Source organism: Myotis yumanensis, unplaced genomic scaffold, assembly GCF_028538775.1.
Source record: "Myotis yumanensis isolate MYYU_CA2020_CCGP unplaced genomic scaffold, mMyoYum1.0.hap1 SCAF_4, whole genome shotgun sequence".
NCBI lineage: Eukaryota > Metazoa > Chordata > Mammalia > Chiroptera > Vespertilionidae > Myotis > Myotis yumanensis.
In genome coordinates, this window is record NW_027223755.1 from 37275152 (window position 1) to 37292878 (window position 17727).

A 17727-nucleotide genomic window follows, 5' to 3' on the forward strand; every position below is an offset into this window, starting at 1 on the left:
GAAAAAAATGCAGTTAGTTAAAAAATAAATAAAAGCAAATAAAAATGCTTGCTCTGGCCAGTGTGGTTAAGTGGTTAGGGCATCAGTCCAAGCACTGAAGGATCTCAGGTTTGATACCCAAGTCAAGGGCACGTACCTGGGTTGCAGGTTTGATCCCTGCCCTGTAGGGGCGAGTGTGGGAGGCAACCAATCAATGTGTATTCTGGGCACTTGGAATTCTCAGATGAGCTGGTGGGTATATATGAGTGTGGATAGATAGACATGGTTCTGGTCATCTAGAGCAGAGCGTTCAGCAGTGAAGATAGACAAATTTTAATCTCTCTATATAAAATTTTAATCTATATATATAAAAGCCTAAGCGACTGGCCAACCTAACGGTAGTTATGATGCACACTGACCACCAAGGGGCAGACACTCAACGCAGGAGCTGCTGAGCTGCGGTGACTTGGCAGCTGTAGTTCTCAGGTGACATATTCGGAACCAGAGAGGAGGGAGCCCGATTCTGGGGTGTGTCACCCGAGAACCACCCTCTCACAATCCAGGACCCCTCGGGGGATGTCAGAGAGCCAGTTTTGGCCCGGCCCCCGCAGGCCATGCACCAGACCTCTAGTAATTACATATAAAAATATAAAATTGCAATAATGCTAAGTCCTACAAATAAGAAGTGGAGCATGGGGCTAAAAGTGCATATAAAAAGGTTAACTGATCTGGTGAGGCTTCCCTAGGGAAGAATGGCTGAGGTGTTATCTGCAGGACAAGTAGACATTAACAGGTGAAGTTAACTAGTCAGTGCTCTTGTGGGGAGGGGGGTCGGCGGGGGGGAAGAGTATGGAGAAAGGTCTTGTGTTGGAAGGATGCATGGCCTGATATAAGTTCAGTGCGGCTGAAGCTGAAAACTAAAAATGAATGGAGTGCTAGATAAAGTTGAGGAGATAAACAGGGGCCAGACTTTGTGGGACTTGCAGGTTACACTTAGAGTTTAATTTTTATTGGGGTGAGGTGACATAACCAGATCAGAAAAGATCACCTTCCATGTGGTGTGAAGCATGGATGGAATATGGATATGCTGATTCCAGTCAGGTGACTATTGCTGCTTCGCAGGAACAAAACAATAGTTATAACTACTTCAAGTTTATAATAGATATTGAACTGGATATAACTCAATAATGCCAATCAATAATGGACCGATTAAGTAAATTACAGTAAATAAAGGCAATGGGTTAATATGCAGCTATAAAAAGGAATGGGAAATATTAATATTAACTTCATGTAATTAAGAAGCTATTTCCAGGATATTTGTTAAATCAAAAAAGCAAAATGGAAACATTGTGTATACTGTATGTGCTGCTGTTTACCTAAAAAATAAACATTTTAAAAATGGAAGGCTCAGTAAGCCAAGGAAAAAGAGTTATTTATAGAAACAGTCAGGGAACGGGGTGGAAGAGAAAGGGATAGAGACGGAAGTTCTCTGAATACAATTGTTTTGTAGATTTGACTTTGAAAACACATATTTTACATAGTAGTAAAGCAAAATTAAATACAAAAAATCAATTCCGCCCTAGCCGGTTTGGCTCAGTGGATAGAGTCGGCCTGTGGACCGAAGGGTCCCAGGTTTGATTCCGGCCAAGGGCACATGCCTGGGTTGCAGGCTTGATCCCCAGTAGGGGGCGTGCAGGAGGCAGCCGATCAATGATTCTCTCTCATATTTGATGTTTCTATCTCTCTATCCCTCCCCCTTCCTCTCTAAAATCAATAAAAATGTATTTTTAAAAAAAATCAATTCATAAAAACTGAAAATGAAACAAAACAAATAAACCTAATTATGTATTAAATTAGGGACATACTCATATAAAAAAGAATTAATTCAAGTGACTTTAAAACTGCATTCCCCTGCCGGGCAGGTATAGCTCAGTGGTTGAGCGTCGACCTATGAACCAGAAGGTCACAGTTCGATTCCGGTCAGGGCACATGCCCAGGTTTCAGGCTCAATCCCCAGTGGGGGGTGTTCAGGAAGCAGCCGATCAATGATTCTCTCTCATCATTGATGTTTCTATCTCTCTTTCCCTCTCCCTTCCTCTCTGAAATCAATAAAAATATATTAAAAAACTAAAATAAAATTAAGTAAAAGAAATAGAGCTAAAGAAAACCAATACATAAATAAAAGTGATAGTGGTTTAGAGAAATGGAACATAAGCACTAGATGACATTGACCTCCATTGGCTGACTTGGAAAACAGTGTTCCTCACCATAACTCCTCCCCGTTATGGTCTCTGGTGCTGGCTTCACTTCTCTAACAGCAACCAAATGCCTTCTTGTGACCAAGACAGAATCTGTTACTTGGAAACTCTTTGTCACTGTTCACTGGTGAATGCACCTCACCAGCAAGCCTGTCAAAGGTCCCAAGTGCTGTGGGCCAGACAGTTATCTTAGATATTCCCCACTGACAGGCTGGCCTGTGTGCAGGATGGGGCCATAGCCTTTGGTTGCCACATGTCTCCTATGCCAGGGTTTCAGCAAAGAGCTCAGAGCAAAAAGTTTATCACCAATAAGTCATGGTTGTTAATACCTAAGGCAACAAACTATTTTGGAAATCTTAGCATATCCAGTTGATTTTTTTAAAACTAACATGCATTCTAGTATTAAATCTGTATTGACTACTCTAATTTCCACCCACTCCTCTTTCTTAAGCCTCTAATCCCTCAGCTTTTTACGATGGTACCATGTTTGACATTTTGTTCCTTCCTTACCACCACTACCCCTTTCCTGGGACAGAAGCTATATTCAATATGTTTGTGAGAAATGGCTGTAGATGGGCTGCCTTTAGAAAACATTTTTATGAGTTCTTCTAAACATAGACAAAGGCAATCAAAATTCCCAATGCTTCATATATTTTATAAGACATCATTGTCACATGAAATAATTTTGCTTGTGTGTTCCCCAAGGAACTGAAAAGTACATTATAGTTACTGCAATCCTGCTGGATAGAGACAGTATCTTCTCTTTATTCTCTGTTATGCCTGATACTATCTGTTCAGCACATTTTTAAGAAAAGAAATCTGTATTCCTCTCATTTCCTATGAATACCACAAAGCCAGGATATTTTCATCACTGGGCCTTGCAGAGTAAGGTCCAAACCCTGAACAATAGGTTTAGTTTTTGCATTTTGTGATGTATTCTTTAAGTGATGTATTCTTTAATACTGGTAAGTCCTGTATGTCTTCCTAATTCCACAAGGCCAAAGAAAAGATAGGTTCTCTTGCTGGGCGTGGTACCCTGAACACCATGCCCGCTATGCTATCATAGCTCCTGAGAGCCTGGCTTCATCACAGGCCACCAGACAGAGGCCTGACTTGTGCAGCTTGGACAAGATCAATATCCCCATTCTGCATATGGAAAACCATCCCGTTCTCCAGCACGAACGGGGTGGGGTGGGGGGCAGTTTGGGGGATGTAGGTTGGAGCGTTTTCACAACCGCAACCAGGGCCCTTAGGTTTCCCCAACCCTTTGACTGTCGGCCCGGCCCTGACCATTGTCCGCACACCTCTTCCCTCCAGCTTCCGGGCCGCGAGTGAGATGATTTGCTGCAGATGACATCAGCCCCGGGGCCAACGGCTGCTAGAGAGGAGGCAGCCACCGCGTGAGGATGTGCCGGGTGGTCCTTTCCTCCTCCTCTTCCTCCTCCGCTCCTAGCCTAGTCTCCATATAAAAGCGGCGCCGCCCCGCCCGCTCACACTCCCAACTCCGCTCCGCCTCCCGCTCCAGGAGAGGGCGGAGGGGAGGCGGTGCAGCGCGCCAGGAGGAGGGAGGACGCAGGGGGCGGAGCGGAGACAGCACCTTCCGAGATAATCCTTTCTCCTGCGGCAGAGGAGAGGAGCAGCCGGAGCGGGGCACCTCGCCGAGGCTTAGCGGGCCGGCAGGATGGCGACCGTGGTGGTGGAAGCCGCGGAGCCTGAGCTGTCCGGCAGCATCGCCAACCCGGCGGCGTCCACTTCGCCCAGCCTGTCGCATCGCTTCCTCGACAGCAAGTTCTACCTGCTGGTGGTTGTCGGCGAGATAGTGACCGAGGAACACCTGCGACGCGCCATAGGCAACATTGAGCTCGGTAAGAGGCCCCGCGCCCCCTCGGGATGCGCTCGGGGAGACGCACAAACGCGACCCCACCCAGGGCGCAGCGGCCACCCTCTTCTGCAGGCGCGCCCCGCACCCACCTCTCCCCGCCACTTCCCGCACACGGTCCGGGCTGTTTTGTGAGCTAATTTCAGAGAATCATGCGAATTTGATTTGAGACCCAGTGGGAGTCTCCTAACCTTGAGGGATCTGCCCCCAGGCTGGGTCTGCAGATCCGAGCTAGCCACCGCCTCTCCCGCTAAATGAAATGCAGGTGTCAGAGGAGCAGAGGCCACAATCCAGCCGCTGTCGCAGGAAGCAAGGGGTGGGTGGGTGGGGGCTTATGCAGCCACTCCTTTCGACCCCTCTCTCACCCCACAAAATAATGGACACCCCCATCCCCGCCCGACCCGAGGTTGAAGCACCATGTGCCAGGGCCCGCGTGGGAATCATCCTCAGCACAGCTACCTCGGCCCCTGAGAAATGCCTTTTTCTGGCTTACAACCTTCGGATCTTTTCTTTCCTTGGAATGACTAGGCTAGTCCTATAGCCACGCCCGTACCCCCCCCCCCCCTCCCACCCCCGCCTCCCCCAGGACGCAGATGGAGAGCCGCTTGCACTTCATTCCCTGACGGCGCCTGCCTAGTTACCGCCCCTGGGACCTTGGTTACAGCTTTGAGAAAGGACAATGGGACCCCAAGTTGTGGGGTGGGGCTTCTTATTTTAAAAGTCTCAACCTCCAGAGTGATGGCTTGGGGAGCAAGGAGGGGGGGGGTGGGGAGGTTGGCGAGCAGGGCCAGCGCCACTCCCGGTGCGCGCTCTGCAGAGGCCGAATAGCGGTTCGCCGGGGACCCCAGGCGGGGCCGTGAGGGTCCCACGGGCGCCGCCTCGGGCACGCGGACCGACCCGCCCCTCAGCCCCACCAGGGCTGCCGCAGTGCTTCCACCTGCCTCCGCACTGCGGCGCCCCCTTCGGGCTCAGCCCGCCTGGGCCTCGGGCTCGGGGGTGCTGCGTGCCCCCACCTCTCCCTGAGCCCAGCTTTGTTGTGCTCCAAGTCTCCGGTTGGCAGCCCTGGTCTCTGCCTTTCTTTCCCTTCATCCCCGGCGTCCCCTCGCCCCCGACGGAGGTCGCCGGGTCCCCCCGCAGCCCCAGCCCGCGCTCTTTTCTCTGGGGGTTCGGCTGGAGCTTTTCTGCCAGGAGACACCGGCGGGTGGGCGTGGTGCAGTCCGCAGTGCGGTCTCTACGGCAGCCCGAGGCGGACAAAGGGCGTTCTCGCAGCCCCAGTTCCCCGCCACCCCCCCTTCTCCCCAAAAGCCAAAAGAAAAACCTTATTTTAGATGAGAAAATAAACGCTTGTCAGTCATTTGCCTCTGCATTTGGCTGTCCCCAGAACAAAAGGCTGCAGGGTGGGGACTGGAGTTGTAGACCTGGTTCTTTTGTTTAACTTTAAGGCACAGATTTTCCCTTTCAGCTAAAAAAGAAAAAAAGAAAAAGAAAAAGTGAGCAGAATTAAGACTATTTTAATCGGGGAAAAAACCAAGAATAAAAGATTTCAATAGTGATATGCCTTATTGGAACATCTCAATAACCCTTATTTTCAAACTATAAGCTTTTAATCTGATCTGTTCTGATTTAGTGTATTTGCACATTATCTCCTTGGAACATTTCAGATGTACTGACTTTGGGTGTGGCTCTTTATGAATCAATGACTTTGGCTTAAAAAAAAAGCTTTGTTTTGTGAGTGTATGTGTCAGCACCATTGCCAGGGGATAATGATACATTAAGAGGTGCTTTTCTGTCTATAAAATTTTCATAACCATCCGATGTGGTTACCTGGAGAGGGGCCATCAGCCCCATTTTAGAGATGAGGGCCCAGAAAGGCAGGAAGGATGAGGGGACCGGCTCAAGGTCACACCACTGGTGACAGAAGTGCTACCCCTGCAGCAGCACTGGCTTTCTGGCCCTGTCATTATGTTAGTGCAGGGCAGGCTGACCTCAGAGGGAGATCAAACAGCAGTGTCCAGAGCTTGCCTTTGTATAGTCATCCACTTGTGGGCTGCGCCCATGCAGGGAGGTGGTTCAGAAATCACCTTCCCACCATAATTATCTCCCTGCTTTGTTACTCAGCTGATCATCCTTTCAGTATCTCATTCCTCCGGGGTTCATTCAAGCTGCTTCCGTTTGAGGATAAAATAGACACATTTAAGGACACATGTCCTCTTTTTTACACTATTAGTACTTAGTGATAAAGTTCAGATTTGTCTTCCTGGCATTTTCTTTTAATTTTTAAACATTTTTAATGAAGTGGTATATAGAGAGGAAAAGGCAAGTATCATAGATGAGGAACTCGGTGAATTTTCACAAAATTTTCACAGGAAACACCTGTGTTTCCCAGAGCAAGAACCCGACATTTCTGGAATCCCAGAAGACCCCTCACGTTCCCTTTCCAATCACCGTGCCTTCCTGAGTTTTCATTCCCTAATTTGGTCAGGTTCTGCATGGAACTCCGAAATGGCTGTATTGATCCCATTAAGAATCAGCCAAGTGAGTCGCAGAGCCATTTCCTTACACACAGTAACAGATGCTGCTTTCCTCTGGAGATTGCTCTCCAGAGCCCCGGGGTCTCGGATGCAGCTCAAGCTTCAGGGCCTTCCAGTGCTAAGTGGTCCCATCGCTTTTCCCACAGTGTGAGATGACTTAGCAACAGGACAGGCCAGCTCTGTTTCCCCGGGCCTGACACGCTGCTGCCTCGGCCTTCGGGCCCCAGCTGGGCCTCCTCCAGAGGTCACTCTGATACCACTGCTGTGGCTGCTGGCGCCTATGGGCCATGCCGTGTGCAGCAAGATGGAGATGCTCCAGGGGCTGTGGCTCTGATTGTGTGCTGCAGGCTGGGAAAGCAGTTCAGCATCTGTCACTCCTGCTTCCTGTTCGCCCTCCCACCTCAGCTGGTGCTCTGTGGGTTTGGAGACCCTGGTGACTTGGAGTTTTTGCCATCCGATTATTTATTTATTTAATTAAATTCATTAATTTGTTATCCCCCCCCCCCCATCCGATTATTGAGGAAGCCTAGAAAATCAATCTGTAGGGAGATGGTGGTAATTTGGTAAATCAACAGGCCTGAAACATCCCAATGTGGATGCTGAGTAAATGCTTCTTGAAACCAAGGAAGAGAGATGGTCACTCAGTTGTATTCAAGAAGGAAAATGTAAGGTTTGGTCATTTCTTCTCAAGTTTGAAACAATAGTCTTTCCTCAGATTGGTCTAGATTTATTTCATTTGTCATGCGGGACTTTATGCCAAATCATTGTCGTTACCACCACCTACAGCTTCTTGGAACCTTTTTTGCCCCCTCTCTAATTGGTCCCCAACATGAACTTAACAACCATCCCGTTTCAGCAGGGCCCCCACTCTTCCAGTTTTAGACATAGACTACCTGCATCCATGCCTTGCAAACTGAAGCCTTGTGAAAGGAGTTGTCACTGCTTCATTTTATTGTTTCAAAGGAATGCTGTCAGTTTAATGCTTTCAATTACTATGAAAGAGTGTAACCTTCCTCTGGGTAGCATTGGGAATCATCGAGATTTGTTCATAAAAAGATACATCTACTGTGTAACGTCTATTGCCCTGGATTTTTATTTATTTTTTAAATTTTCTTTAATTAATCCTCACCACAGGATATTTTCCCATTGATTTTGTGGAGAGAGTGGAAGGGACGGGGAGAGACAGAGGGAGAGAGAAAAACATCCATGTGAGAGAGACACATTAATTGGTTGCCTCCCACATGGGCCCGAGTAGGACCAGGGATCAAGCCTACAACCAAGGTACATGCCCAGAATCGAACCAAGGGCTCTTTAGTCCGTGGGCCAACACTCTGTCCACTGAGCCAAACCGGCAAGGGCAGCCCTGAATTTTTAGATGCAACTTTAGCTAATACATTGGAACTTTCTGATGTTATTGAATATTTTCAGTCTAAGATGGCTAATAGAATTAAGAACCCAGGAAAATTTGGGTTTGGTTTTCATTTTATTTCAACAGGAAAAAAAATCAACACATGGTGGGAATTAAAAGAAATGTTAGAGAGTGTTAAATTTATTATATTCATCTTTATACTTTTCAAAGTCAAAAGGCAGATGGATTTCTGCTTGCACTGCTTAATGGTATAAGGGTTCTATGATCCATGCTGAAATGTAAGCCATTTCCCAAATTTAAGGTCATTAAATTGATGATTCATTGTTAATCTTGTCCGAAAGCTTACTTTTTAAATAAGTTATAACTTTTAGACTAATAAAATAATTATTATAAATCACTTCTTTTGTTTGTGGTATTTACTATTATTTATCATCAATGTTTGAAAATGATGAGCTCCGAATGTAAGATATTGTTAGCATGATACATAAAATATATATTATGAACGTCACGTTGGCTTAAAAAAAAGGAAGAAAGTAAATCATAGGTTAGGTCAAGGAAAAAAATAGGACAACTTTTATCTGAGAAATAAAACCTTGAATTTAGCATTTCCTTTGTTTTAATTTTGTTTCTTTAATTTATGATATCAACCAGACTTGATCACTTTTTAGCATAGTTTTATAAGCAGAATCTTAGGGGTATAGATTAATCACTTAGATACTTGTAGAAAATATTGAAAAGCCAGTTTCTCAGAGGGAGTAACTAAAGCTCATGGAGGAAAATCAACTTGTCAAAGGCCCAAGTAACTGTCAGATAGAACGCACGGGCCATTTCAACATGGAGTGCATGGTCATGAGCTTCTGCTTTCTTCAATCTACTGCCTCTTTTAGGAATATAGCTTTTAGCCTTTAAATGGAAGGTGTTTTTTAAAAATTGTTGGTTTCATGAAAGAATCCTGCAGAACGCTTGCATGACTGATAAACTTGGCCAGATCTAACCAGTATAATGTTAGGGAACCTGGCATCTCATTGTTCACTTTGACTTCTCCTATGATGACAGTGACACCCTCCCCCCAGCCCCCGTACACACACATACATACACATACGTACAGCCTTTTCTTCTTTTTCCACCTAAAACTTCATGTGCACTCTAGCCTGCCCTTTGTGCACTACTACCCCCTGAGGTAGGAGAGCTGAGAGAGAAAGATCCTTTGTTACCCCCTGATCTCTGTGACTGGAGAACTGGTGACAGAGTGATGGCACTCCTTCCAGATTAGGTGGGAGAGTTCTCAGGATGCCTGGCCATAGTTGAAAAAGTGGAGGTTTGTCTCCTCTAAAGGATGGAGTTGCTGTTTTGCCCCCACTTGGGTAAGCCAGTAAGGAGCACAGTCTCCATGGAGTGTTGGAGTAGCAAAGCCTCAGGGAAGAGCTTGACCTGTTGTTTCCTGGGTTGGGGGGAGTCATCAGAAAAAGGCCAGGAATTTATCCTGGCTTCTCTACAACCCATGAGAGACCAGGATGACCTGCTTTTGAAAGCCAGCACTCTACTATTTCCTCTCTGAATTCAGGGGAGAATGTGGGAAGGGCCAAAGAAGACACATATTTTTTGTCCTATAAGCTTTAGAGGGCCCACTAGTGGCTTCCTCTTAGACACAAAGGGAAGATATATAATCTACTAAATGCAGCATGAACCTTCATTGAGAAATACTATTTCTCTTTACTGATATTATCCATTAAAAGGTACAAAATAATTCCAAAGTATTTTATTTCTAAAATTGGTATAGAAAGTGGTATAACTCCAAAAATTTCCTAACTAAAATAACCAATAAATCCATTATAACCTTTATTTTATAAGTGGAAGTAGTGATTATGCATTGCTAAGAAATAATTTGGCTAGAAATTGCTCCCTTGAAAAAAGAACCTTAATTTTTTAGTTTCATTGGGTGAATTAAAATGGGAAATATTTTTTAGCAGCTGTTTACTAGTGTAATTTAAAAATTACTAAATGGTTTTTCTATTATTTCATACTTTTTCCATCGCTAAATTACAGATCATATAACCAGGAACTTTATGAAATATAACACAAGGATTTCATTGCACATGTCATGACAAGTTAATTGAGGCCAACAGAAAAATAGCAAGCAACAATGTAAGAGCAAGTCTACGTCTAACCCTAGATGAAGTCATTCAAATGGTGTAGCACGTTGGACATTACTCAGAACAAAGGCAGAAAAATTGTATGAATTTAATTTCAATACATATGTCTCATTATTAACTTATTGACCCAACTTGACAAGCCAGAAGACAAAGTAGAGCTCAGACCTGAGCACAAAGAATCCAATCAACAATTACTAATTAAGCAGCTCAGACAGGAGTCCTCAATTTTTCACACTAGATGAGTAAATAGTGTATGTTTAGATTGAAGTAAAATATTCTAATGAATTCAGACCCCTCAACCTGTCAAGCTCTCTGTGAAACAAAAAGAACCCATTTATCATTTCTGCACTAAAAAGATCCTCGATATCTCAACATGCCTTTCTTGTTAAAATTTAAATACTCCATTAGCACAAATGCAAACTGAGACTGATAATGTTTCCAGGGAGACTCATAAAATTCTCCCTTATAATTTAGCCTCTCTTTACGAATGTTAACTCTTTCATACCTGAATTATTCCCACGGATTACTGTGGAGAAATTTCTCCCTCCCTATAGTGGACATACATCTATTGGAAAATATTCTTCATAGTTGAAAAGTGTTTGGTGTATAATCTGAATACATATACATATTTTTTGGGCGCCTTTGACTGGGACTTAAACCCGAGACCCTTTAGTGTGCAGGCCAATGTTCTAACCACTTAGCAACACTGGCTAGGGCTGAAGATATTTTTGATGTATAGTCAACTGAGTGCCCAGAATATTTTGTAATGTGTGTGTATTCTTTCTTATATTTTTATATGTTTTTATATTCCCCCAAATAACTAGATGGCTCATGGTAGAGCCACTATATAGTATCCATAATTATATCTTTTGCCTGGGTGTCTGTCCTTCCTTCCTTCCTTCCTTCCTTCCTTCCTTCCTTCCTCCCTCCCTCCCTCCCTTCCTTCCTTCCTTCCTTCCTTCCTTCCTTTCCACCTATCTAATCTAATCTACCTTGATTCTTTGCAAGATAGGAAGAATGAACAAGAGATAAATGGGAATAAATGCAGATATGCATTTAGGATTTAGAGGTGTAGTTAAATAAAGCACTCCTGTATGTACTTCCAAGTCTGTGCACCCAACTAATGACCAGCAAAAATGATAATTCACTAGCTGTGATATACCTACTTTCAAGCCCTGCCCTTCGTAGGTATGTAGTAAATGATTGTAGTTCCAGAGATTTGTTCCTGGCAGTTAAGTATGCCTGTGCAAAGGTACAATTATGGATACTACACACTGGCTCTACCATGAGCCATCTAGTTATTTGGGGAAATATAAAAATATATAAAACACATACCCACTCCAGAGTTTTGTGGTTCCTCAGTTGACACTGGCTTGCTCCTCAGATTTTCCTTCTCTGATGTCCTCTGGACTCCTCTCTGCATCTCCTTTGGGAGGGCAGGAGAGAGAAGGGCAGAGGGGCAAGAAGGAGGAGACTAGGGAGGGAGGGCAACAGCAGTCCTTGCCTGGGTATCCTCTCACCCCAGCTTCCAGTCTAGTGACAAAGGACCAGGACTGAGGCAGGTCTGCCCTGACACAGTCTGGAATGTGTGGGTTCTTGACTTCATGCAGGGAATATTTCACGATACTAGTCCAGTGATTTTGAGGTATGTTTATTAAAGCTGGGGACAGTGAAACAAAGGAAAGGCTTAAGATAGAAGAGGCAAGATCAGAGCAACAGGAGTGAGCCTAGGCAGAGCTGCCTTGGTCCTTCAGAAAGAGGCAGCAGTGAGCTTCTGTGGGAATAGACAGTGCATGGCCCCCAACTCTGTAGAAAGTTTATGAAGTATAAAAAGTGGCCACATTTCTTTGTCTCTGGATGAGAAAATGCAACACAACTAACAATTGTGAATGAAAGAGCTGCTTGCCAAGCTGAGCAGGTAAAATAAATGCCTGGGAGGACAGACAGGCTAAGTCTTGAAGACTGAGATCCAGCCTTTTCATCAAAGATCACACAAACTTTTCATTGATATCCAGGGGTTAACAAACTAAGGTCAGAAGTGGGATGGATAAAGAAAAGAAACTGTACATGCACACAAAATGCATAGGCATCCTGCAGGAACATTTAAAAAGCAAAGGCCTGGGCTCGAATGCCAGCCCCTGTGCCGCTGGCTTTCCCACCCTCATCCTACATTTTCTTGCCACTTACAAGTAGACCACGGGGAAGCCAGATTGTCTGGTGGCCTCTTAACTGCTTCAGAACTCACCATCTTTCTGTCCTTTCTATTCCCTCGCTGGAGGAAAGCCTGTCATTTTCCTAATAACTGTTTTCTTTTGCTCTTGCAGAAAAGCTGCATTTATACTTTACAAGGGACAGAAGTCCAGTCCACATTGCTAGTTATCCCCCCTTTGCGGCCGGGTGGAGAGAACTCCCTGGCCCTCCCATCTTGTGGGCATCCCATCACCAAGCTCTTCAGAAAAGGAGTTTCCACATCCTTCCTGAAAGCCTGAGACTTGTCACAGTGATGCTTTCCTAACCATTCTGAAATGACCAACTGGAAGTCTGTCAACTGTTTTCCTTTTCCTCCTTAGGAATCCGATCATGGGACACAAACCTGATTGAATGCAACTTAGACCAAGAACTGAAACTTTTTGTATCTCGACACTCTGCAAGATTCTCTCCTGAGGTCCCAGGTGAGACTTGGGTTTAGTATTAGTCAACTTAGAATTTGAAAGGATGGGGAAACAGGCCATTGACTGGAAAACTCTGCCTGGGTTATCAAAAAAGACTTTCTCTTATTGCTGAAGGATTCTTTGTATTTGTTATCATCTACTAGAGGCCCGGTGCATGAATTCGTGCACAAGTGGGGTCCGGCTGGTCTGTTCCAATGGGGGCCCATTGGGCCAGGCTAGTGGGGGTGGGAGGCTGCGGACTGTTGGCGGCCCCGCCCCTGATCGGGGTGTTGGGGGCCGATCAGGCCCGGATCAGGCTGGTTGGCTGCCGCAATGCGCGTCATAGTCACCAGTTGTTCTGGTCGTTCTGGTCATTCCGCCGTTCCGGTCGCTGGGCTTTTATATATATAGATTAGGTTAGTCAGAACCCATATTTTAAGAAAGTCAGCTTAAGTTGTCGCTGTGTAGGTTATATATTTTGTGTATTGTTACAGGTTTTTAAAGTTCTGGGGTATTTTTTAATTATTATTTTTTGCTACTTCACTGTACTCTGACCTTAAATGTTACTCAAATGAAGCTACGACTATAAATTAGATGCTTCCAGAATCTCACAACCCAACACCCTCCCAAGAAAAAGGAAACATCTGCATTTCAAAATAAAATATACATCATAATTTCATCCTTGAAATATCATACACTTTTCTTAATAGAGGTAAAAGAGTCTGAGGTTGCAATTGCTGTTAAAATAGCCTTTCTTTCAGAAATGAAAAAGAGTGCTACAGGAAATTAAAGGTAAGGACACAAAAATTTGTCATATGTGAAGATGCTCCCAATAACCAGTCACTGAAAAGGACCAGGACTGAGGCAGATCTGCCTTGGCACAGTCTGGAATGTGTGGGTTCTTGACTTCATGCAGGAAATATTTCACGATACTAGTCCAGTGATTTTGAGGTATGTTTATTAAAGCTGGGGACAGTGAAACAAAGGAAAGGCTTAAGATAGAAGAGGCAAGATCAGAGCAACAGGAGTGAGCCTAGGCAGAGCTGCCTTGGTCCTTCAGAAAGAGGCAGCAGTGAGTCAGCTGGGTGGTGTGGTCTCAGGAAACAAGTTATAGAGGCAAAAGGAGGGCCCTTGCAGAAAGGTTCCGGGTGTTGCTCAGGATGAGCTGCCGTTGCCTGCTGCCCCCTGATTGTAAGTGTCCTGGGAACTTTTAGAGCTTAGAAATAAAGCAAAGATACACACCTGAGGAAAGATGGGGTGGGGGGGTGGGGCGGGGGGGGGGGAAGGCATGTGCATGCCCAAGGGAGAGCACATATTGGGTCCTTTGCCTTAAGGGTTTTTATCTGTTTTCTAAAGATGGGAATTTTAGGGGAGGATCTCAATAGAATATTCATCAGCTTTCCAGGTGTGTCCTTTGACATGTCAATGCATCAAAATAAGCATATAGAGCAGTGGTTCTCAACCTTCTGGCCCTTTAAATACAGTTCCTCATGTTGTGGTGACCCCCAACCATAAAATTATTTTTGTTGCTACTTCATAACTGTAATGTTGCTACTGTTATAAATCGTAATGTAAATATCTGATATGCAGGATGGTCTTAGGCAACCCCTGTGAAAGGGTCGTTCAACCGCCAAAGGGGTCGCGACCCACAGGTTGAGAACCGCTGATATAGAGGGACCAGGGTCATTCTCTGGTCAGTTTCACCTTCAAAGAATGTCACTGGAAAGGGACTGGGACTGAGGCCAGTCTATCCCAGCTTGGTCTCAAATGTGTAAATTATTTGATCCTAAGTGTCCTTGGTTAAGAAAGATGAGATCTTGGGATTTATTAGCTGGCTGTAAATTGCTCAGCCATCTGTTTCCCTGTCTGTCTCAGTTTCCTCATGCCACTTGCCAAAGGATTTTCCTAGCTTCTTACTCTCTTGCCTCACTCTGACCTCTAGGCCTGAGAATGTAGTTGGACTCACTCATCTTATCTTCCTCTTGAGAACAGTGACCCATATTTCTCTCAGTTGGTTACATTTAGGATTATGAGCAGAATTGCTGGCCCATAAGGACTCCAAACCTGGGATGATTTTCTCCAAAGCTCTGCCATTGATCATTCATAGCTACTATATTCCATTTTATTTCTTGAATATCACTTAAATTTTATGTAAAATAGAGTAGAGCATCCTCTTTTCTGTCTACGTGATTTTGTTGTATGATTGCTAATTTTATTGGCATTGATATAAAATCAGGAATGGGTTCAGCCTCTTTTTGACTGACCACATCATATTCAATTAGCCTTGTTCATACTGAGATTTAAAACCACGTACAGAATGTCAGTGCCTTTATGAATCACATTTGTCTGCAGCAGTATGCCCATGAGATAGACCCAGTTCTTCTCTCTGAGTTTGATATTAGAATAAAATTCTATGTATTCTAGTTAGCAAATGAATTGTGGACCCAAAACATGGAATCGTGTAAATGTGCTAAGAAAAACATAGCAAGAATTGGCTCATTAAAAGTTAAATCTGCTGCAAAGCCACTTGCAAAATCAGCTCTTTGTATTGAGAAAAGCGAGAATGATCCTGGAATTATCAGATGGCACATGGTTTGCTGAAGTAAAGGTACAGTATGTGTTTCTCTCATTGTTACTGTGTTGTATTTTTGTGTCTTGCACATCTCCATAACTTTTAAAATCATCTCACAAAAAGGAAAATAAGGGAAATACCCTTTTCCAACAAGTATGTTTCAAAGTGTAAATTCAAGCTTTTATTATCCTTTCTCTGTAGGTTGTTCTGGCTTTCTTACTATGACTGTTTGTAAGACGACTTCTTTTGTTTTGTTTGGGGGGGGTAGGTAAACAAAGCCTGTGATTCCCATTGTGTTCATTCATACTTGGATTGACTTTATAGAATGACAGCTGTGTATTGCAAAATGCAAGGCTGCAAGAATTGCTAAAGAATTAACTGTTTTTGGACCAACGACCTAGCATTACTCTAGTGGACTAGGAAGGTCAAGTCTCCCCCAAACCACCAGTTAGCCTAATGTACCATTCTCCCTTCTTTTCCTGTCACCTACAGTAAGGACTGGTTACCTACCTACTTGTATCAGTGCTGTGCTGGGTGCTGTGTCTAGAGATGGCTTATAAAAGACTGGTGATTGCCTCCAATGCACCTAACAGCTCATGTAGGAAAATTAATTTTAATACTCTCTTTTCCATCATTGTGTCTTCTGCCTATTAGAATAATTAAAAAATTTTGAGAATCCAAATCCTCACCAGCAACATAGCCTAATGTACTAGTTTTTAAATGTGGTTTTGAAGTTCATTTTGCCTATTTCTTCAGGATTGCAGGTCTCATTCAAGACCACCCTGAAAGGTTTAGTCATCTTGAACAAATATCCTTTAAGCAGGAACCTGGACTATGATGCTTTCTCTGCATAAGTGGGGGTCACATGGTATGAATGGTGAGGTTGTAGGGACCCCTCCCCCCCCTGTTCTCCAGGATGTGAGCCCTCGGATCTGACCAGCTCTGGCATACTTTGATTCTTGGGATGGTCAGTCATCGAAGGCCATCTTACTTTCCAAATCCTGTTGCAACATTGCCTTCCCTAAAAATCCTTCAACAAACATCTGCTGTGTGCCCAAAGTACATCAGGGCAAAGCAGGTCTCTGCTGAGTTGCCCCAATGTAAAACCATTCCTGGCCACATCTAGACTGGGCTCCAGCCAGACCAGTCCTTGTGAGAGGAAACATGAGGCCTTCCTGCACCAACACTCCTCAGGCTTCCACTCCAGTGAATGTTGAATACTTGAATCTTTTCAAAACAGAGCGACGGTCTTATGTTTGCTTATATTTATGAATTCAAATACTGTCCTAAAAGTTTTATTTACACATATAACATGTTTTTTGTATCTTAATTATGTTGGATGAAAAATCATTTTTATAAGTCTTACCACAAGAGTAGAGTTAGGTACCATGCTTCATTCTCCATTCCTATTTGATTCTTCCCCTAATTTAACTTTTATTGTCATCTACATATAACAATAGAGCAGGATGTCTCCTAGGGATTATAAGAAGTGCCCCATGATTATTGGTGTTAGACAAACATCATTTCAAAACAGCAAACAAACACAAACCATTCCCAGGACAAGGGATACCAGAAGGAAAATTAATTTTAATATTCTCTTTTCCATCATTGTGTCTTCTGCCTATTAAAATAATTAAAACATTTTGAGAATTCAAATCCTCACCAGTAACATAGTGTAGTGATTAAGAGTGCAGATTCCCGATCCTCGCTCTGACAATCATTTGCTAGAGGATCTCGGACAAGTCACTTAATCATTTTATGCCTCAGCTTATAAAGCAGGGATTTATAATACTTCAGAATTTTCATGAGGATCAAATGAATTAATGCATGTAAAGATCTTGAAACAGTGCTTGTCACATAGTAAAACAATAAATGTGAGCTAGTGTTAAAATTGTCTCCCTTCTTGAATATCTATTTGACTTGTATATTTGGTGATATTATTATCTATGGGAAATGCTGGATGTAGATATTGGCTAACTTCCTTTTTGTAATGATATTAAAGTTTGTATTACAGATGTTTCTCAGAGAAACAATTGCCTTCAGCATGATCAGAAGGAACATCGCCGCTGATTATGTGTAGGGGGCAGCAACATTCCATGACTGAGTTTAGGAAGGTCCTTTGGATGTGAGAGCAAAAAGGAGGCATAATGCTAAGGTGCTGGCATAGTAAACCATAGGGCAGGGTCAAAAAGCATTTCAAAATGGTCCTGTTGGTGCCCATGGGGAGATGCTGATGTGGGTGAGGGTGCTAGTCTGCTTTCTCACTGTGATAATCTATTCATGTGTAGGGGAGGAAAATATGTTCATCTACCTTTATAGGTTCTGTTAGCTGTTC

General features: G+C 43.9%; 1 protein-coding gene across 1 annotated transcript in view; it reads left to right on the forward strand.

Annotated features, from left to right (window-relative positions):
- Positions 1-3834: 3834 nt before the first annotated feature.
- MAP1B (microtubule associated protein 1B) overlaps positions 3835-17727 on the forward strand; it is a 90249-nt gene continuing 76356 nt past the window's right edge. Inside the window, exons 1-2 of the mRNA XM_070412149.1 lie at positions 3835-4102; positions 12740-12841. Coding sequence (XP_070268250.1) covers positions 3919-4102; positions 12740-12841 — 286 coding nt within the window. The 5' untranslated portion in view covers positions 3835-3918. The remainder of the gene's footprint in view (positions 4103-12739; positions 12842-17727) is intronic.